This window comes from Nyctereutes procyonoides, unplaced genomic scaffold (assembly GCF_905146905.1).
Source record: "Nyctereutes procyonoides isolate TBG_1078 unplaced genomic scaffold, NYPRO_anot_genome, whole genome shotgun sequence".
NCBI classification, from domain to species: Eukaryota; Metazoa; Chordata; class Mammalia; order Carnivora; family Canidae; genus Nyctereutes; species Nyctereutes procyonoides.
Window position 1 is genome coordinate 3326415 of NW_026575123.1, and position 22064 is coordinate 3348478.

A 22064-nucleotide genomic window follows, 5' to 3' on the forward strand; every position below is an offset into this window, starting at 1 on the left:
TCTTTTTAAAAAATCTCTTTAAATAGTTCTGAACATTTCAGTTCAATACCACTTAAAAGCTGTTATCTAGAATATGTCTCATCTATTGCAAACCTCTCCTTTGGTTATACTGCACATTATTTCCAGTTAAAAGAAGGTAGAGTGGGAATGCTGGAGCCAGATTACCTGGACAAGTGACCTTAGGCAAGGCACTTAAACCTCCCTATGTTTCAGTTTCCTGGCTTGCAAAATAAGAAGTTTTTCATGAGCCTGTTGTAGGAATGAAATGAGTCCGTAAATGTAAAAGGGTGCCTGGCACATCATCAAGTACCTTATAAGTATTTGCTATCACCATTAATAAGTAATGAAATACTCAACTAAAAACGGTACAAATGTTAGAGCCTTTTCACAGAACAAGATTTGAAGTGGGCAGTTCAAGAGCTGGTGCTGTTGCTTGATAACCAAGTGATCAAAGACCAGATTCTTCCCATATCCCACTTTGCCATGATCAGCTTGTTAGTGATTTCTCCCCTCATGGTGGCAGAAAGGCTGCAGTAGTTCCAAGTATCAAACCGTACATGATCAGCATTCCAAGCAGGGAAGAATGGGTTGGAAGGAAAAGGGACTTTCTTTGTGCAGCCCTTACTTATCAAGTAGGAGAATCTTTCCTAGAAACCTCCAGGAGGTTCCCTTTCAGCTAGAACTGGGCCACAGGCCCACCCCTTACTTCAAAGAGGCTGGGTAAGAATCTGACACTTCTAACCTACAACAAATGAGGCCAAAGTGGAATTGAAGCTGGCTGTTGCGTGGATAACCTGTAGTGACTACCAAAGTCTGGGAATCAAAGAGTTTCAAGGATGCCTCACTCAGGCCAGGGGCAATTGAGAAACAAGAATGTAGAAGTATTTATTCAGAGTGAGTCAGCCATAGGCTTCACCCTTCTAGAGGTCATCAGCTTTTTTAAGGATGGCTTTTTAACCCAGGTAAGTGTCCTGATAGTAAAATATGGAAAAAGGATAATGTTGAGCAGGGGGTCCTTCCTAATATTCTTGCTTCTTCGAGGCTCACCTTCCCTTCACACAAACCAAAGGAGGGGGCTCATAATTCCATTCACCTTGTCTAAAAGGCTGGCCAGGCTAGTCACTGTTCAAGTTACTTACAAGAAAACATAGGCAGGCTTCCTTCTCCTTCACTGACCTTAGCAGCAGGTCTCCGGCACTCAAACAGGGGTAATAAGCAGGGAGAGCTAAGTGAGAAGAGCTACTCTCCCCTCCTGAGAAGTAGGTCTTAAACCCAGCTGTGCCCCTGCAGTCCACTCCCCACTCTCACTGCCAGAGTTTGGGCACAAAGCATCCCTCATCTAGGCTCCTGCTCAAGTTTCTCCCTCACCAGGAAGAATGCAATGCAGTTAGGTGGACAGAGAGTTACGAAAGAACCAGAAGAAAACTCTTATTACAAACACCCACAAGAAAGCCTTATTCCCACTACCCAATTCTGTTAACCAAGAGAAGAGAAATTTCAAAATTCCAAGGCACTTAGTTACTAATCTGATTCTGCCCTACATGTGGATATTCAATAAATACTTGTTAAATTAAATTGATTCAAGGTTTTATTTATTCAACCTATTTAAAGCTTATGTAAACCCCTTGGAGATTTGTGTCAAGCTGTTAAGTTGGAAAATATATGAAAAGTAGTATTTTCACTAGACCAGCTTACCTCTTAATGAGCTTTATGAGCTTAGTGTAAACTGGTGAGTGTGTGTGTGTGTGTGTCTGTGTGTGTGTGTGTGTGTGTGTCCAGGAGAGGGGAGCAGAAGGAGGAGGTAAGGAGGAAACAGGAGAAAAGCCTGTTTCAGTCATTTCCTACGTTTGTCTTCATTGCTATACTTATTAACCAGCTACCGCCCTCTAGTGCTCACTGTGTGAAGTACATTCCTGAGTTCTATTTCTATCTAAAAACCCTGGACTCTAGAAAGGGACAACTTCCTGTTTTGCAGATGAGCAAACTGAAGCCCAGAGACTGAAGTGTCAAACTGACCCAGGCAGTTTCCTGGATTCTTATATACCTCACTGTAGCTCATTGGGCAAACTCTTTTTATTAAAAGATATTTCTCAGACATATCAATAATCAATAAAAATTACAGCATACTTATTGTACACCTGAAACTGTATGATAACTCTACTGGGATTAAAAATAAAAATTTTTAGTGCACATAAAAATTACAGCATGGTAATCATTTAACAGTAATGTCAAGTGTTACCTGTTATTTCCAATGTTGTTCTAAATGAAGTCAAAATTGACGGTGAAATTTAGGTAAGGATTTATAAATATCATTGTTGTGTTCTAAACTTGATGAAGTTTAGAAAATTCCCATACTACTTTTATGTGTGTGGGGGGGGGGAGGTGGTTAATTAGAATGGACCCGAAGTAGATTTGGCTATTTATCAGAAGTGACTTATCACTGTCTCCATGTAGGCTAATCTTCTGCTAGAATTGTCCCAAAGGAACCTCTTTACTCACTGAGGGAAAAGGGGAGGGGGGTTAATTTTAACTTAGAACGCATATTTTCATCATTTAATCATTTTGCTGGTGGGAATAAATTGAAAGTTATCCAGCTGGATGTGTCACTTATAAGAACATTACTGAGTAACAAAAGATTTATTCAAATATTTAATTGGAAGGAAATACATCTGGAATAAGTTTTATTGGAATTCATATAAAAAGGAAAGTAAACCCGTTAGAATTAATATCATAAACAGTTGACTTTATCTGGAACCAGAAATGTTAATGAACTGGAGCCTAAAAGTCATAACCACTTTTCCTTGCAAAAAGCCAGTCATTTTTTAATTTATATGCCAATTATGCTTTATTACTTTAGGTAGAGCTTTGTTTTCAGTGAATATTTTAGAGATAGGTCACTCAAATTACCCAATTTGTTTCCTTTCTCCCCTTGTCTTCAAAAACCAAGCAAAAAATAAAAATGGTAGGGGGCATTTGTCTTCAAAACACTTCAGAAATCCTGCTAAAATGGGCAAGTCAACAGAGAGTCCTGCGTTTGGGCTACTAGTAACTACACGAATGAAAAGATATCTAGTTCCCTCCTTAGATGTCAACATAGATCCCATTGATCAAATAATCAAGTCTCGAATAACGTCTCCTGCGGAGGGATTCTGAGAACATTCTCCCCAAGAGGACAAGGCCTATGGCTAGGAACAGAACACCAAAGAGCAGGGTTCCAACAAGGAGCCATTTTTCAAATGGAAGGCCATGTTGACTTTCTGGAACACTGTTCAGGGAGGAACCCCCTGGTTTGGCCTTCTCATCCTTCTGGGAAGCAGCTTTATTTGTAGCAGAAGAATCCACATTTGATGTAGGCAGTGTAGTAGCAGAAAAATCCACAGCTGACAAAGAAAGTGTAGGAGGGTTAGAGGGAGCCTCTGTGTCTGAAGTTAGAATGGAAATTTCTCGAAAGGGCACAGTTTCTGGGGGGCTCTTCCAGTCCATGGGTGCCTCAGAGACAGTGTTTGAAACTGCTGCTGTAGCTTGTCTAGCTTTGGGTGTGACCACAGCACTTGTCAAAATTGTAGACAAGAGGATTGTGGGGGGCTGAGACTTGGCCAGGGCTAGGGATGGAGCTGAGGTGGCCACTTCTGGTTCAGAAGTCATGGAAAGTATCATGGGAGCATTGGTGGTCGGGGGCTTTGGAGGGGCAGAGGTGGTAGGCAGAGAGGCAAATGCAGGCTTTGGAGGGGCAGAGGTGGTAGGCAGAGAGGCAATGGTCACTGTTGCAGGGAGTGTTGTCACATGCTTAGGCAGCGGATGAGCTATTTTTTGTTTGGAGGCAGGCTGTGAACTCTGAGGATGGCCTTTTTCTTTATAAACAGGGAACAATGTACTCGCTTGACCAATCTTCACTAGTTTCTCCAAATGATCTGAGGATCCCAACTTCTGAGTAACTGCACCTCTCCAGAAGCTATCAGCAGGCTTTGAATAACCTGTCACAGCAGGGGTTGTGGGAGGGATTCTCCTTGAAGACTGGCCATGGATGAGAGAATCTTCTCGGGTTAACTCTGGGCTTGGTGAGTTAGTTCTGGCCACAGTTAGAAACTCTGAAAGATGTAAAGAAAATTAAAAGGAGACTTAAATATTTCATGCCAAGGCAGGTTAAAAAAAAAAAAAAAAAGGACAAACAGCTTGTTCAGTAAATCCCCCAAACTGTTGAAACTTGACATTTCATAGAAACTTGCGCAAAATGGAAAAATACAAATTGCTAAATCAGAATCTGATGACACTGCCTCTCTACCAGATGCTGTGGTTTATTTCTAGAGGGATGGGACAGAGGAGAAATGTGTGGAGGAGGACCAGGCGAGTTCAGGAAGAGGTGGGAGGAGCAGAGCAAGGGAGCGAAGAGGAGCTCAGGACCCAGCAGCAGGAGGTTAGGTGTAAGGGGCTAAGGCCAGGGAAGAGAGCTGTGCCAGGGTGACAAGGCAGGAAGAGGACTGGCAAAGAGGGGGCTCCCTGGGACTGTCATGACAGTCCAGAAACTGACAATCACCAAGGAGAGATCTCACAGCAAGGGTGGCCCACAGGCAAGAACAGTAGTAGTAGGGGCCTTAGGCAACAAGGGAGGACACAGAATCCCAGACATTTGCCTGCAACAGTGGAGGAGAAGGAGGAAGAGGAGGAGGAGGAGGAGGATGCCAGGAAAGGAGGTCTGGCCTCCTGGGGCACAGAGCCCAAGGCCGCAGCAGAAGGCTGATGACATTTTCCAACCAAAAAACAGGTTTCAGCACCACACTCTGGGGTGGAAGGCAATTTGAGAGATTTCATTCTGACCCTCAAAGATTAAAATTTCAGAGCCAATGTCTTATTAGAGTCTGAGGACAATGGAACCAATATTTGAAATTAGGATGGCCACAGTGCTGACAAGAAAGAGCAGAAAATCACACAGTTCTGAGTGCTGCTGCGGGGGAACCAGCCTCAGATCCTCCTCAAGGGGGAAGAGCAAGCTCAGAATTGTGCCCTTCATCTCACACACCGTTCATCACCACCCAAACTGGAAAGGCTTAATGGAGCCATTAGGGGCAGGGAATGATCATTCAAATGGCTCTGTATCACGCTGTTGCTACTTGGCTAATCACCTCACTTAGATTTAAACTGCAGAAAACACAAGGAAGGAAGAAAATGAATTCCATAGTGTTTATGGGTTCATTCTTTCCTGTTCTCTTTCCTCTTCTCTTCTTGAACTCCTCTCAATGCCGGTTTCTGAACTAGACTCTCCTCGCATCTCTGCTAACAAACAGATCCAGAGGCAGCCTCAGATTTGTAATATGTTTGACTACTCTGTAAGTTTCACACTACAAAGAGGTCCCTTAACTGTCACTTACCAGGGTGCCTGGGTGGCTCAGTCTGTTAAGCAGCTGACCTTTGACTTTGGCTCAGGTTATGATCTCAGGGTCATGAGATGGAGTCCTGTGTAGGGCTCAGGACAGAGTCTGCTTGAGATTCTCTCTTCCCTCTGCATCTGCCCTTACCCCTGCATTCCTGCAAATGTGTGCTCTAAAATAAATAAATAAATAAGGGGCACCTAGGTGGCTCAGTGGTTGAGTGTCTGCCTTCGGGTCAGGGCATGATCCTGGGATCCTGGGATTGAGTTCCACATCAGGCTCCCCAGAGGGAGCCTGCTTCTCCCTCTGGCTATGTCCCTGCCTCTCTCTGTGTGTCTCTCATGAATAAATAAATAAAATCTTAAAAAAAGACAACTATAACTTATTAATCCATCTAGGACAGAGATGAGCAAATTATGACCCAAGGGCCAAACCTGGCTAGCCATTTCTCTTTGTATGGCTTGTGAGCTAGGATCTACATTTTTAAATGGCCAACAAAAATCAAAGGATAATATTTTGTGACACGACAATTACATAAAATTCACAATTCAGTGTCCACAAATAAACTTTTATTGGCATGTAACCATTTTTTTTATACATTGTGAGTACTACATACTATAAGGACAGAGGTGAGTAGGTACAACAGATTGCATAAGGCCCACAAAGCCTAAAATACTGGTCTGGAAAGCCTAAAATACTTGTCATTTTGCCCTCAACAGAAAAAGTTTGCAGACATCCTCTCTAGGATACAGTGCTTTACTCCAGAATAGAATTTGGATGATTGAAATTCCTCTCTCCCCCAACAATGCTGAAGAAAAGAGTTTCTGCTGCAGGTTATACCACATTTACAGATACAACATCACCATGAGATAAACAGCACCTATATATATATATATTTTTAGCACCTATATTATTAGATAGTATCAGATATTTGGTAAAAAAGAACCAGACTGGGATGCCTGGGTGGCTCAGTGGTTGAACATCTGCCTTTGGCTAGGGTCATGGTCCTGGGGTCTAGGGATTGAGTCCTGCATTGGGTTCCCCAAAGGAAGCCTGCTTCTTCCTCTGCCTATGTCTCTGCCTCTCTCTGTGTGTCTCTCATGAATAAATAAATAAATAAAATCTTAAAAGAAAAAAAAAGAACAGGACTCAACATATTTTATTTTAAAGTTAAAAAAAAGGGGGACACCTGGATGGCTCAGTGGTTGTGTCTGCCTTCGGCTCAGGTCCTGATCCTGGAGTCCCAGGTTTGAGTCCCACATCAGGATCCCTGCATGGAGCCTGCTTCTCCCTCTGCCTATGTTTCTGCCTCTGTGTGTGTGTGTCTCTCATGAATAAATAAATAAAATCTTTTAAAAAATAATAAAGTTTCAAAAAAAAGACCAGTTAAGAAAATGCTCTGTAATGTATACGAACTCAGAATTTAAAGCCATTGACAAGAATGACCAAAACAGCTACTTTCTTTCTCAAAGAACACAAGCTCATAAAGAAAACAAGGCTAGGGCTAGTCCCATTTCTTGATAAGATTCATCTATTGGCAAAGATCTTAGAACCACCCAGGGATCCTCTACACCTGCTCCATTCACCTCACCCACTGATGTTTGCCATTGGGGTATGGTACCTTTCCTCTCTCATGCACAGATGAGCTAGAGGGGACTTTGAAACAGCCGGGTTCCCTCAATCCCTCTTTTGAGTTCATTTTCAAGTGAATTCATGAAATAAAAAACTTAAGGGCTAACTATTACTTGAAAACCAACTGAGCAAACAGATTCCCAATTGATTCTCTCCCTGAGTTCCCCTACTCTAGTCCTTGGTAGAAATGACATACCCCAAAGCTGGGGAAAAAAAAAAAAAAAAAAAGATAATGCCAAGTTACAATGGTTTAATAGAATGAACAGAGTGCTCTGTCATCTTTCAAACTTTTGGTCTGTAAATATTAACCAGATATAGGAAATGCAGTTCATCTGAAAACAAACCATCAAAGAAATATCTATTTCTCTCTCTAAAAAAAAAAAAAAAAAATCTCTCTAAACAGGAAGCAGATAATTTATTTTCATGGGGAATCTTAATCTATCAACACGGGCAGATCATAAATAGGATTACAAACATAATTTGTAAACATCCTGTAGATATAAAGTCAGTGCACACTACTAGGTCCAGGGTTGGTGCCCTGGGCTCTGAGATATTGATCTGGGCTCTGGACTGATGGCGCCCCTTGGTGGCTGTCACAGGAACTGTTTGATTCTAATTCCACTTATTACCCTCACACCCACCCTGTTGGAAAGGTTTACATACATGCCAAGTTCCCTTTTCTACCATTTATATTGGAGAGAATCTTTACCACACACTCCCTTTTTGACACATGCATTATAAAAGCAACAATACTACACAGTATTATGAAAATTATAAAACAAATTCAACTATAATTTTTATCATTGTGTCCCAACAACTATTCACATTTATACCTTACATATACCTTAAAGTTAAATTTTTTCATGTCATTGAAAAACAATTGGGTGTTTTTCACCTGAAATTTTGCTTATTTATGTACTCAACCTTATTTTTAAATATTTGCATCCTATTATTTCAAGTGGATCCATCATATTATACACCCAACCATTCTCTGGCAATTGGACATTTATGCTGCTTCTAGTTTTTCACTCCTTAAACTAATTATGCAATAAACAGCTTCAAACCAATAGCTTTTTCTTGTTTTAGCTTTGTGTCTTTAGGTTTTATGGAAGTAGAATTACTGGAGTAAATTACCTATAATTTTCACAATACTGTGCTTTGATTATGAAACAGGAGCCACACATTGGGAAGCACACTGATAATGGAAGAAGGGACAGAATGAAGAGGTAGTGAGAGGGGATAACAGAGGCAGAATATGATGGTCCAACTTCCATATTATGGAATTCCAGAAAGAGAAGACCAAGTATTCCAATCAATGTCTTGAGCCCTGACCGCTTTGGAAACTAAGAGTGGGAATATCCATTTCCTGCTAGATACCACTCCTGGCTGTCTAATGCAATGTTCCAGGTGATCAAAGAGGAACAGCAAGAAGTATCAACACCACACTGTAGCCTCCAAAGTTTTTAGCCAAGATGAAATATGTATGGGCATGAAGTGAAGGAGCCACACAGATCGGGGGCAGCCATCCTAGCCACTGAAGCCCCAAAAGGTCAGGAAAAGACACCGTTCACAGAAAGTAAGGTCTTAAGTGTTTTGTTTTTTTTTTAAATATTTTTATTTATTTATTTGACAGAGAGAGAGAGAGAGCACGAGCAGGGGGATCAGCAGACCGAGGGAGAGGAAGAAGCAGGCTCTCCCTGCAGAGCAGGGACCCTGATGCAGGACTCAATCCCAGGATCTTGGGACCATGACCAGAGACCAAAGGTAGATGCTTAGCCTGATGAGCCACCGAGGCACCCTGGTCTTGAGTGTTTTAAGAAGCCCAATTTGTTCTATGCTTAGTGTTTTTAAAAATCATTATTTTACATTGTACATGTTATTTTACATTATTGTTCCTACAATTTATCACTCTTTCTTTTTAAGTATATAGTTCAATGACACTGAGTATAATTACTTTGCTCTGCAACCATCACCCTCATCCATCTCCAGAACTTTCTTCATCTTGGAAAACTGAAACTTTGTACCTTGTGCAAGTTTTCTTATACTTGGGTTTATATCACTACTTAGGAAGAATGCACAAATAATTTGTGCTTTATGCCTCTGCTTAAGGAAATGCTTGATGCATCTGGTTCATTAACCAAAACTCAGACACAAGCTCACCCAGGAGACAAAGCAGTCTCTGCCCAGGGTGCCTGGGCAGTATCATTCCCCAAAGTACCTCACACATAATACAGTCAAGAGAACCCTTGATTGCATTCCCTGTCCCAACCCTAAAACCAGTCTCCATAAACCTTTCCCAGCTCAGTAGATGATGCCAACAACATCCATGTAGACACTCAAGTCAAAAACTAGGACTTAACTTCAGTGCTTCTCTCCTCCCTGTTGTCATCCTCCACACCATTGGCAAGGCCTGTGAATGCTACCTCTGAAACAGCTGTATATCGATTTCTCTCTACCTCCTCTGCCACCTTCCCGATCCATAATGCCATAATGCCATGGTCATTCACTTGGATCTTGCCCCCACCTCCTATCCACTTCTCTTGCTGCTGCATTGCTGTCTACCCCCAGTAGAACAGTCGCAGTGAGCTTTGAGAAATGACCTTGAAAACACATTACCTGAGTGCCTGCTCAAAAATTTCCAAGGGCTTCCCATTTACACACCTAAAATAAGAACTTCCTACCCTGGTTTACAAAGCTTTATGTGATCTCTGTGCTTTTCAAACCTGTTGCATTTCACTCTTTATGAGGTTCACAATGAGTCAGCCAGCTGGGACTGGGGTGTTTGTTCTTCAAACACTCCAAAACCATTCTGCCTTAGGATATTGGAATGGGCTATTTCCTCTGCCTGAAGGTCTTCCCAGATCTTTTTATTGTTCAAATCTCAGTTGAGGGGTTACTTCTTCACAGATGCTTCCTCTGATCACCTAATCAAGAGGGTCCACTCAGTGATCATCTATTACATCGTCTTTGCTCATCTGCACAGCACTAGTGACTACTTTTCCTTGATTATTTATTTATAACGGTTACTGTCTCTCTCCTAAAACATAAGTTCCAGAGTTAAGGACCTTGTTTTTCTTTTCTTTCTTTTTTTTTTTTATGATAGTCACAGAGAGAGGCAGAGACTTAGGCAGAGGGAGAAGCAGGCTCCATGCACCGGGAGCCCGATGTGGGATTCGATCCCAGGTCTCCAGGATCGCGCCCTGGGCCAAAGGCAGGCGCCAAACCGCTGCGCCACCCAGGGATCCCAGGACCTTGTTTTTCACGTTTACTGTTATATTTTTGTGTTCTTAGGGCAGAAAAAATGTCTGGCAAATAGGAGATGCTAAATAATATCTGTTGTTTATCAAGTAAATAAACTAATAGAAAACTACTGATAGCCAAGGGTGTAATGACAAAAAACTTTCTACAGTTTAAATAAAAGGAAATTTGATACCAAAAGCATTTCTTCCTGAAAAACCAACAAGCCAAAATCTCACCAAGACATATTCAAATAATTATATATATATATATATATATTTTTTTTTTTAAGATTTTATTTATTCATGAGAGAGAGGCAGAGACATAGGCAGAGGGAGAAGCAGGCTCCCTTTGGGAGCCTGATGCAGGACTTGATCCCAGGAGCCTGGGATCACAACCTGAGCCAAAGGCAGGCGTTCAAACACTAAACCACCCAGGTATCTTTCAAATAATTATATTATTCTTCAGTTGTTTATTTTCTGTATTCTGAACAAATATGCTTAGTAGGAAGACTATATTTCCAATGCCTGGCACAGAATTTGGCACATGGTAGATGCATAGTAAATACTCCTTGAATGAACTTCCCTCCAAGTCTGGGTAATAAGCTCCAGAGTGTTTGATTTCAGATAATGTTATTATAAAATAATTGGAACCTAAAGACAAACATACTGGAATTTTATACACTTACATCGGTCTTTGAAAACAATCTCCCTGGGCCCTGGAGATCTTATTCCAGTGTTGTTTAACATCGTTCTAAAGAGGCTTTTCAAAATGTTGTCATGAAAGGTCTGTGTGCCTTTTATCTCAGGGAGGTAAAAACAAAAGCGACACAACACAAAATACTAACCTTCAGACATCTTTTATTGGAAACTTGAACTAAAGTTTAAACTAAAGTTTAAGTTTAAACTAAACTGAACCTTAAATCATGAGAGTTTTCTGGTGTGCCTCTATATTTATGACCACTTTTGGTAGTTTTACTTAGATCTTTGGTAGAAAATCTTTCACAGGAACCACGTCCTTAAATAATTCCAATTGCCAAAGAAAAAGAACAAAGTTTTTATTACCTCTAATTATCCTGTAAGTCATAAGTCCTTTGGCTGGTTTCAGTGGACAGGCTTCCTCACTGGGACAGAAAAATAGGTAGCAGTTGGGTTGTCTAGCTGTTTTTCGAGTGTCGAAGATCATCAAGTTACATGCTTTGTCTCCTGCAATGAAAGGCTTTGTAAGCATTATGTTGAAATAGGATATTCTAAAGAGTAGGCAATTATTTATTCTGCTGTCCAACACAAACACCTTTGTTCATATTATTCACTTGCTTGCTGACCGCTGATTCATTTCCTCTTCCTTAGTCACGTAAAGCAATTTTTAAAGACACTGGGTTTAAAGATCTGAATTAAGGTAATTCTGGCAAAACCTATTTTATTTTTTTTTAAATTAAAAAAAATTTTTTTTTATTTATTTATGATAGTCACACAGAGAGAGAGAGAGAGAGAGAGAGGCAGAGACATAGGCAGAGGGAGAAGCAGGCTCCATGCACCGGGAGCCCGACGTGGGATTCGATCCAGGGTCTTCAGGATCACGCCCTGGGCCAAAGACAGGCGCTAAACCACTGCGCCACCCAGGGATCCCTATTTTATTTTTTTTTAAAGATTTTATTTATTTATTTATTCCTGAGAGAACCAGAGGGGCAGAGAGATAGGCAGAGGGAGAAGCAGGCTCCCTTTGGGAGCCCGATGTGGGACTCGAACCCAGGACCCCAGGATCACGCCCTGAGCCAAAGGCAGACACCCAACCACTGAGCCACCCAGGAGCCCCTGGCAAAACCTACTTTAAATAGTACACTTAATTCTTTATATAAGCCTTCCATTTGCTAAAATATTCATCAAAACATACACAGAAATACTGATTTTACCATCTTTACACAACCCACAACTGAATTGGGACTTAAATGGATCTAAGTTAATGATTTCATGAATTTCTCCTATCCCAAAGGCTGACACCTAACTCAGACACCTATGAAGACATGAGTCTGGCTTTCTTGGGGAGAATCACTAAATTCAGCATCAAACTATCATGCTTCCTTCCACAAAGGATCTGAGTAGTTTATGGAACACAAAGTCTATTTTTTATTTTTATCAATACCATTCTTCTTTTGATTTTTTTTTCCTTCACATTTCTACTCATCTTTATCATTTCTGCTTTTTCATTTTCCTTCCTTTCTGGCTTTTCACTCTAAACTTTTATTTCTGGCTTCTTTTTCTCTTCTTCTTATGCCCAATATTATTATTCTTTCTATTCATCATGGCCTATGGTTGGTTTTGGCCTCAATCTAGTACAGTCACACTTCTTGGCCTCTGACCTTTGAAGGGTCAGTACACCTCTGGTCAGGATGAAGGTTAAAAAGCATATAGGCTAATTATTAAAAATTCATGCTCTTTCTCACCACACACACACACACACACACACACTTAATCATGTACTAAATAACCTCGTTGTGGTAATTGTTTCATAACGCATACATGCATCAAATCATCACATCACATATCTTAAGTTTACACGATGTTATATGCCAAATGTATCTCAGTAAAGCTGGGGGAAGAAACCCTGCATAATTGGCCATCAGCACCATGTCTTTAAATCAGGCAATGGTTAGGATTTCCAGAACTTCCACTTTTGGAAATAAGACTTGGTGAACTTCTGCAGAGGTCTTATCATATCTCTCTCTACCACCCAGACAACAAAAAAGGCACTTTAGGCTTTTCCCTTCCCAGAAATGGGATAATTCTACAATTATGTGCCATTTTTGGGGGACACATAGGTAAAAGGGAGGGTCTTTATGCCCTCCCCTCATGCAAGTTGTATGTAAAAATCTTGTGTCCTTTATACTTATAGGCATTTTTCTAGAATCTGTGGCTACAAGCAAATTATCAAAGTGCTTTTTTGAGCCCTAAGCAATTAAAGACCACTGCTCAATAAATGAGGAAAAAGTCTGAGACCCATTAAATGAGACCCACAATTACCTCTGCTTACAGAAAAGCAGTGACAGTAATTTTGTTTGTATGATAAAGCAGGAAACCCTCATTTCTTACTAAACACCCATTATGGAACTGAAAAAAAATGCAAGGTTTCCTGTATTGCCAGTAGGCACTCACAAAGCATTCAGTCCCATTTGCCGATGATTTTCTATTTCATATAAATGTTGATTACATTTAAAGAAAAACGAAATTTAAATTAAATCTCTGGAATTTCCATAAATCATACCGTAAAGAATGTCCAAAAACACACTGCCAAGTTTGAGAAGACCACTGGAGGTTTTTGGGTTTTTTTCTTCCTGACATCAAAATACGTGGTATCATTTCCACACTAATTCTCCACCTGACTGTCTTAAAATTCAATTCAATTCAATTCAACTCAATTCTTAAGCTAAACAAATTAGAGTTAGTATCAGACTCCATGGGTTTAAGGGCTCAGTCCCATAAGATTGTCCTCATTTAGATGCTAGTCAAAAGTATCAGGTCCTGGAGGTGGGGGGTGAAGGTGGGAGCACCTGGGTGGCTCAGTTGGTTAAGAGTCTGGCTTCTGCTCAGGTCATGATCTTGGAGTCCTGGTTAAGCATCTGACTTAGGTTCAGGTCATCATCTCTGAGTCCTAGGATTGAGGCCTGTGTGGGCTCCCCACTCAGCAGGGAGTCTGTTTCTTCCTCTCCCTCTCCTGCTGCCCTCCCCTGGCTCCTGCTCGTGCTCTCTCTCTCTCTCTCTCTCAAATAATAATAATAATAATAATAAGTATCAGGTCCTGGGATGCCTCCATGGCTCAGTGGTTGAGTATCTGCCTTTGGCTCAGGGTGTGATCCTGGTCCGGGGATCGAGTTCTGCATCAGTCTCCCTGTGAGGAGCCTGCTTCTCCCTCTGCCTGTGTCTCTGCCTCTCTCTGTGTGTCTCTCATGAATAAACAAAATCCTAAAAAAAAAAAAAAAAAAAAAAAAAGTATCAGGTCCTAGATTACTCTTACTTCTGCTCAGTTTGGCTATAAATTCAGGTTCCCACAATCCCCTACCTCAGGTTTGATAATTTGTTAGAACTACTTACAGAAAAGGCTATACTTACCATTACAGTTTATTATAAAAGATGCAAACGAATAGCCAGATGAAGGGTAAAAGGGCAAGGTCCAGAAGGGTCCTGAGTGCAGGAGCTTCTGTCCCAGTGGAGCTGGAGTGCATAACCCTTCTGGACACATGGATGTGTTTGCCAACTGGAAGCTCCCTAAAACTATCGTTTCAGGATTTTTTTGGAGATTTCATTATGTGGGCATAATTGATTAAATCATTGGCATTGGTGACTGAATGCAATCTCCAGCCACTCTCCTCTACTTGGAGGTGGGGGTAGGTCTGAAAGTTCCAAACTTCTAATCAAGCCTTGGTCTTTATAGTGACCAGTACCCATCCTGAAGCTACCAGGAGTCATCTCATTAGTATAAACCCAGCTGTGGTTGAAAGGGGCTTATAATGAATAACAAAAAAAGTTCCTATGCTTAGGAAATTGCAAAGCTTTTAGGAGCTCTATGCCAGGAATCAGGAACAAAGATTATATACATATATTTCTTACTATACTATACCCATTATAGAAAGAAAAGAAAGTAAATATATAAGAGAAAATATATGATTTGGTTGGCTAATAAGTGAGGTAAGAACCATTAGTCCAGTGTTCACTAGCTCTTCTAGGCTCCTCAGTGGCAAGACCTTGTCCATCTTTTTTTTTTTTTAAAACCTATTTTTAAATTTTATTTATTTATTCACGACAGAGAGAGAGAGGCAGAGGGAGAAGCAGGCTCCATGCAGGGAGCCCAACATGGGACTCGATCCCGGGTCTCCAGGATCACACCCCGAGCTAAAGGCGGCGCCAAATCGCTGGGCCACCCGGGCTGCCTGACCTTGTCCATCTTATTCATTTTTTTCATCTTATTTTTTTTTTTTTGTCTCCAGCAACCAGGAAGGCATTTGGTGCTCAATAAATTTTGTGTGGTTTTTGTTGTTGTTGTTGTTGTTTATTCATTTATTTCTCATTTAGGGAATTAGGACAGGATCATAACTGAAAAATGATCACTGTTTCACTGTTTCTCTTCAAGTCATAGGTCTGAAACTTGAAATATGCAAAGGTATGGTTCAAACTTGTGGGCCCCTGTTTCCCTCTGTGTCACATGAATGAGTTAGACCAAACAACTTCCTGTATCCCTTAAGGACTTTTGTTTCTAAGATATTGGAAACATCTTAGATACCCATTAGAACATAACACCAGTGGTTCTTAGCCTTTTTCTAATCAGACACCTGGGTAATAGACAGACATATTCCTCAGTAACTTTGACCCAGCTTAGGGGAGGTAAGGATACACTTACCTTTGACCCAGCTTAGGGGAGGTAAGGATACACCCACATTTCTACTCCATAGAGAATCACTTGTATAAATTACATAACCACATCAACCAGCTACTGATGTCACAAAAGACTTGGAATAAAGAGTTGCCAAAGGATGATTACTTACCTGTTATGTTTTTTGTTGAACAGCAAGAATTAATGCAGTCTTCCTGAGTTAACGTACGTATGGGTTCATTGCCTCTAATTCCCTTAGAAAGAGATGACTGGATGTCAATGACAACATCTTCTAGACTCTTGGTAGGGCAGTTTTCACTGCTGGACAGCCTTAGTGTCAGGAAACAAATTATTACAAAAGTATAAGTCAAGCTCCATTCTTCCCTAAAGAACATTTTAAATTTCAGTTTGGTCTTAGTCTTCAAACATCAAGGATAATCCTTCCTCTGGTCTGAGTTTGCTTCAAGAAGATTGTACAGATCAGAGAATTTCTCTCTAGAACAAAAATAGAAAATCATCAATGAATTTTGTTTCCTTTAATAAATCTAGTGAAGATACACTTCATTTCCTTCAAGTCAATGTAAAGAATTCATGATTTCTAAAACAGAAACAAGTTTTTTTATGTTTCACTTTAAAATTTTTTTTTAATTTTTTTATTCATTTATGATAGTCACACACACAGAGAGAGAGAGAGAGAGAGGCGCAGAGACACAGGCAGAGGGAGAAGCAGGCTCCATGCACCGGGAGCCCGACGTGGGATTTGATCCCGGGTCTCCAGGATCGCGCCCTGGGCCAAAGGCAGGCGCCAAACCGCTGCGCCACCCAGGGATCCCCATGTTTCACTTTTAATATATTTTATAATAGATCAAGACAATCTTTCATTAAAAACAATAAAGAAGAGCACCTGGACAGCTCAGCTGGTTGAGCATCCAACTCTTGATTTCTTCTCAGGTCATGATCTCAGGATCATGGGCTCAAGCCCTGCATCGGGCTCCATCCTCAGCAGGGAGTCTGCTTGAGATTCCCTCTCTCTCTGCCCCTACCCCCCTTTGTGCACTCTCTCTCTCCCTATCAAATAAATCAATCTTACAAACTTGGTAAAGAACAAATAAGCACAAACACGTATACTATCCCATCAATGCTTAAAAGCTGACAAGTGTCTGTGATGGAAAATCTATAGATTCAGTGCAATACCAATAAAGTTCCTAGCAAGTTATTTTGTGGATCTCAAGAATTTTAAAGTTTTGATTTTTTTTAAAGATTTATTTGAGAGAGAGCACACACATGGGGGGGTGGTAGAGGAAGAAGGAGAGAGTTAATTTCAAGCAGACCCTTCACTGAGCACAGAGCCCAATGCAGGGCTCAATCTCACAACCCTGAGATCATGACCTGAGCCAAACCAAGTGTGTGATACTTAACTGACTGAGCCACTCAGGCAAGCCTTAAAGTTTTGATTTGAAAGTTTACATGGAAATGCAGAAAGGCCAGAATGGCCAACAAAGTCCTGAAGAAGAACGGAGTTGGAGAACTCACACCACCTAACTTCAATACTTACCATAAAGTTATAGTAATCAAGACCATGGGGTACTGCCAAAAGAAAGGAAAAACAGAATAGAACAGAATCGTAAGTCAAGAAATAGACCCATAGATCTACTGGGTCAGTTGACGATAGATGAATCAACTGAGCTCTAACAAAAGAGCAAAGGCAATTCAATGGAGAAAGGACAGCCTTCTCAAAAATGGTGCTAGAATGACTAGATATCCATAGGTATCTTACTGTAAGAAAGATAAATCTAGATACAAATCTTCCATTGTTTACAAAAATTAATTCAAAATCGATCAAAGACCTAAGTATAAAATGTAAAACTATAAAACTCTTAGCAGGTTAATTGGTAGAGCTTGTGACTCTTAGCGGGTTAATTGGTAGAGCAAAATCTTTGGGGTTGTAAGTTTGAGCCCCGTGTTAGGTACAGAGTTTACTTAGAAAAAAAAATCTTTAAAGAAAACACCTCCTAGAATATAACATAGGAAAAATCTTAAGATACAATGCCTAAAGCACAATCCATTAAAGAAAAAAAATGTTGAGGCTGGATTTCATTAAAATGAAAACATCTGCTCTGCCCAAGACACTAAGAAGAAAAAGATTAGCCTCAGACTGGGAGAAATATTTGCAAAACACATATCTGATAAGGACTAGTAGCTAAAATATACAAAGGATTCTTAAAACTCAGAAAACGGGGACACCTGAGTGGCTCAGCGGTTGAGTGCCTGCCATCGTCCCAGGGCGTGATCCTGTAGTCCCCGGATCGAGTCCCACATCAGGCTCTGCATGGGGCCTGCTTCTCTCTCTATGTCTCTGCCTCTCTCTGTGTGTGTCTCTCATGAATAAATAAATAAAATCTTAAAAAAATAAAACCTCAGAAAATGACCCAATTAAAAATGGGCAAAGTATCTGAACATACAACATCACCAAAGGAGATAGCACAGATGACAAATAAGCATGTGAAAAGGTGCTCAACATTATAGTCATTAGGGAGCTTCAAATTAAAACGAGATACTACTATACACCCGTTAGAATGACTACAATCCAAAAAGCTGACAATACCAAATCCTACAAAAATCTATATACACATTTAGCTTTATACATCACCTCCAAAAACTGGAAACAACCAATAGGTGAATGGATAAACAAAATGTGGTATATTCATAAAATGGAATATTATTCTATATAGAAAAAATGAGCTAATAAGACACAAAAGGACACAGAGGAAACATAATTGCATATTGCTAAGTGCAAGAAGAAGCCAGTTTCAAATATATGACTTCTTGTCAACTATATGATGTTCTAGAAAAGGCAAAACTATATCAACAGTAAAAATATTAGTGGTTATCAGGCAGAGGAAAGAAGGGATGAATATGTGGAACACAGAAGTCTTTAGAGCAGGGAGGTTATTCTATATGATACTGTAATGGTTGTTACATGTCTTTGTTTGTCAAAACCCAAAGAACTGTACAAGACAAAGAGTGATCCCTAACACAGAAGGTGCTTGGCTGGCTCAGTTGGTGGAGCATGCAATCCTTGATCTCGGGGTTGTGCGTTTGAGTCCCATGTTGGGTGTAGAGATAACTTAAAAATAAAATTTTTTTTAAAGATTTTATTTATTTATTCATGAGAGACACAGAGAGAAAGAGACAGGCAGAGGGAGAAGCAGGCTCCATGCACCGGGAGCCCAATGTGGGATTCGATCCTGCGTCTGCAGGATCATGCCCTGGGCCAAAGGCAGGCGCCAAACCGCTGCGCCACCCAGGGATCCCTAAAATATTTTTTTAAAATAAGAATTATCCCTAATATAAGGAAATAGATTTAGTTAGTAATAAAACAGAATAGTGAAAAAGCAAAAAAAAAAAAACATATTTACCTATATATAGTAACAACACAAGTCCAATACCTTCGTTGCTGCTGTATCCAACTTTTTTAAAAGACTTTATTTATTTATTCATGAGAGACACAGAGAGAGAGGCAGAGACATAGACAGAGGGAGAAGTAGACTCCCCGTGGGGAGCCTGATGCAGACTCGATCCTGAAACTCCAGGATTTCACCCTGAGCTAAAGGCTGATGCTCAACTGCTGAGCCACTCAGGTGTCCTGGTGTCCAACTTTTTTAAGTCAAATAATATTTATGTTTCTCACATGCCAGTTTCTATGCTAAACACTTTACATGTGTCATGTCATTTAATCCTTACAAGGATTTTTTTTAACGATTTTATTTTATTCATAGAGATGCAGGGAGAGAAAGAGAGGCAGAGGCAGAGACACAGGCAGAGGGAGAAGCAGGCTCCATGCAGAGAGCCTGACGTGGGACTCGATCCAGGGTCTCCAGGATCACGTCCTGGGCTGCAGGCGGCGCTAAACCGCTGCGCCACCGGGGCTGCCCTCCTTACAAGAATCTTAATGCAATAGATTCCCAATTCTTATGAGATAGAACCCATTTTAAACCCATTTTCAGCAAAAATGGAAACAATTGTGGGTATTTGGGAGTTTTTATTTTTTATTTTTTTAATTTTTAGTTTTTTATTGGTGTTCAATTTGCCAACATATAGCATAACACCCAGTGCTCATCCTATCAAGTGCCCCCCTCAGTGCCCATCACCCAGTCACCCCCACCCCCACCCACCTCCCTTTCTACCACCCCTTGTTTGTTTTGGGGATCCTTTATTAGCCTATTAAAGAACAAGTGGTGCATCTAACAACTGCCATAATTCTGAAGACTTTATTTATTTGAGAGAGAGCAAGCGCCCATGTGGGAGGAAGAGCAGAGGGAGAGGGACAAGCAGACTCCTCAATGCACAGGGAGTCCCACCTGGCTCCATCCCACAACCCTGAGATCATTACTTAAGCCAAAATCAAGAGTCAGAGGCCCAATGGGCTGGCCCACCCAGGTTCCCCTAATAACTGCCATAATTTTGAAGGACTGTTGAATGTACATGATCCTTGAAATCCGTGTAATAAGTAATATGAGATGAAAACACCCGTGATTCTTACTGGCGGTAAATTACAGCTGCCTCTAACTCTGCTGTGGCTTCTGTGTGCCTCCTAGAGGAAATGTTGTGTTTCAGTTTGAGGCTACGAAAGTAATAAATTTTCCCACTGAAGTTCTCAGACTTTCTAAATACTACCTGTGATTCTCCAGTTTAAGAACCCTGGCACAGGTTATCTTTTTATGCTGCCACATTTTGCAAGTCTCTTTTCTAGCCCTCAAGGAAAGCAAACAGGACCCAAAGAGGAAGACCAGGTCAAAACTTTACTTTGAATGGATTTTGACAGAACGTCTCCTTGAATTCTTGCAAAGAAACCGGAACTATGTGGGGGCATGGGGTAGGAACTGGGCTTTCTGTACGCAGCATCTTTTTAGAGCCTGGACTGCGAGAGGGACTGAAGAGTTGATCTCGCTAAAGATGCTCAACAACTATTAGGTAAAGTTATTCTTCTAATCATTATGGCTTAGGCCTTAAAGGTCCACAGTCAAGTTGAATTCTGTTGAAAGAGAGGGGGGAAAGGATACTTGTGGGAGAGAGAGGAGGCACCGAGCATTAATGCCCGCTTACTACCATCACTAAAATGCACTTGTACAAAACTGGGTCAAATAAGGGAAATCATTTTCTCTCCCTTCCTTTGAGGAGATGCAAGACGCTTACTGAGCATTCTCGTGCCTCTCCCGATGACGACGTGGAGCCAATGCCATTTGCGACAGGTGCTTCGGCGCGAGCCTGGAGAGCCCCCCAGGGCTGCGGGGCCGCACCCCCCCCCCGCCGGCCCTCCCCCGCCCCGGCCCGGGCCTCGGCGCTCCGGGAGAGGCAGAGGGGAGCGCCAGGAAACGCGGGGGGCTGCGGCCCGCCTGGAGGGGAACGCGGCGACGCCTTTACCTGGCAGCGACTGGCCCCGGGGCCCCGCGGGTCCCACCCGGGCGAGGACAGCCCCGCGCTCGCGGGCAAGGAGCGGCCGATCCGCGCGCAGCTCTCGGCGAGGGCGACAGGGATGCTCCGCGGCTCCCGCCGCCCCGGCTTGCGCGCTGAGCCAGTTCCTGCTTCCGTTGCCGCGGCCGAAAGTTGGCCGGGGGGAAGGGCACATTCCTGCCGCAACCCGGAGCTGCTTCCCCGCCACTTGGAGCGCGGTCCCCGGAGCCCCTCCCCGCGGTGGCCCCAGGCGCCCCGCGGTCGCGCTGAGCCCGGGACCGAGCCGGCCGCTGCGCGCCCCCCACCCCCCCCACCCCCGCCCCGCAGCTGCCCCTGAGCCCCCCCACCCCCCCCACCCCCGCCCCGCAGCTGCCCCTGAGCCCCCCCCGCCCCCGCCCCCGCCCCCGAGGTTGACCGACCGCAGGTCTGCAGCCGCGCCCGCTCCTGGAGGCCACGGAACGCGAGGTCACGCCGGAGGAAAATCAAACCAGACAGAGCAGTCCGCCTCCCTTTCCGGAGCTCCCTGAGCACGGTTTCTCCGCTCAGGATTTCACAGCTCTCGGCCGAGGCCTGCTCATGGGAATCCTGCGTGGATCGTGCCGCGCACAGAGGGTCCTTAATTAGAGTTGGCAGTTCCCCAGGTGACTACGAGGCTAGGCCAGCCTTAGCGACGGCATCCGGATTCCGCCCGGTTGACTCTTTATAAGTAAGGATGATAATGAAAATAACCATGCCGGCTAGAGTAATTAAAACATATCCCCTGATTTAGCATAATGCCTAGTATGTAATAGGTACTCAGGAAATATTTAAGATATATTTGTCGAGTGAAGGAATGGAAAGGAACTACTAGGGCATAGGTTACAGAACTTTCTTTTTTCTTTCTTTCTTTCTTTCTTTCTTTCTTTCTTTCTTTCTTTCTTTCTTTCTTTCTTTCTTTCTTTCTTTCTTTCTTTCTTTCTTTCTTCCTCTCTCTCTATCTCCCTTCCTTCTTCTCCCTCCCTCCTCCCTTCC

At 42.1% G+C, this 22064-nt stretch overlaps 1 protein-coding gene across 4 annotated transcripts; it reads right to left on the reverse strand.

Annotated features, from left to right (window-relative positions):
* Positions 1-2636: 2636 nt before the first annotated feature.
* MANSC1 (MANSC domain containing 1) lies at positions 2637-21695 on the reverse strand. 4 transcript variants are annotated; one of them, XM_055336824.1, is made up of 5 exons: positions 21024-21285; positions 17155-17186; positions 15772-16094; positions 11300-11440; positions 2637-4088 (listed from the first exon to the last, which is right to left on the reverse strand). In XM_055336824.1, exons 3-5 carry the CDS (start codon positions 15992-15994, stop codon positions 3082-3084), a joined length of 1371 nt encoding a protein of 456 aa, XP_055192799.1. In that variant the 5' UTR covers positions 15995-16094; positions 17155-17186; positions 21024-21285; the 3' UTR covers positions 2637-3081. The 4 variants fall into 4 exon arrangements, with proteins under 4 accessions (XP_055192799.1, XP_055192798.1, XP_055192797.1 ...); XM_055336823.1 differs by lacking the exons at positions 17155-17186; positions 21024-21285 and adding an exon at positions 21473-21695; XM_055336822.1 differs by lacking the exon at positions 17155-17186.
* Positions 21696-22064: the final 369 nt, after the last annotated feature.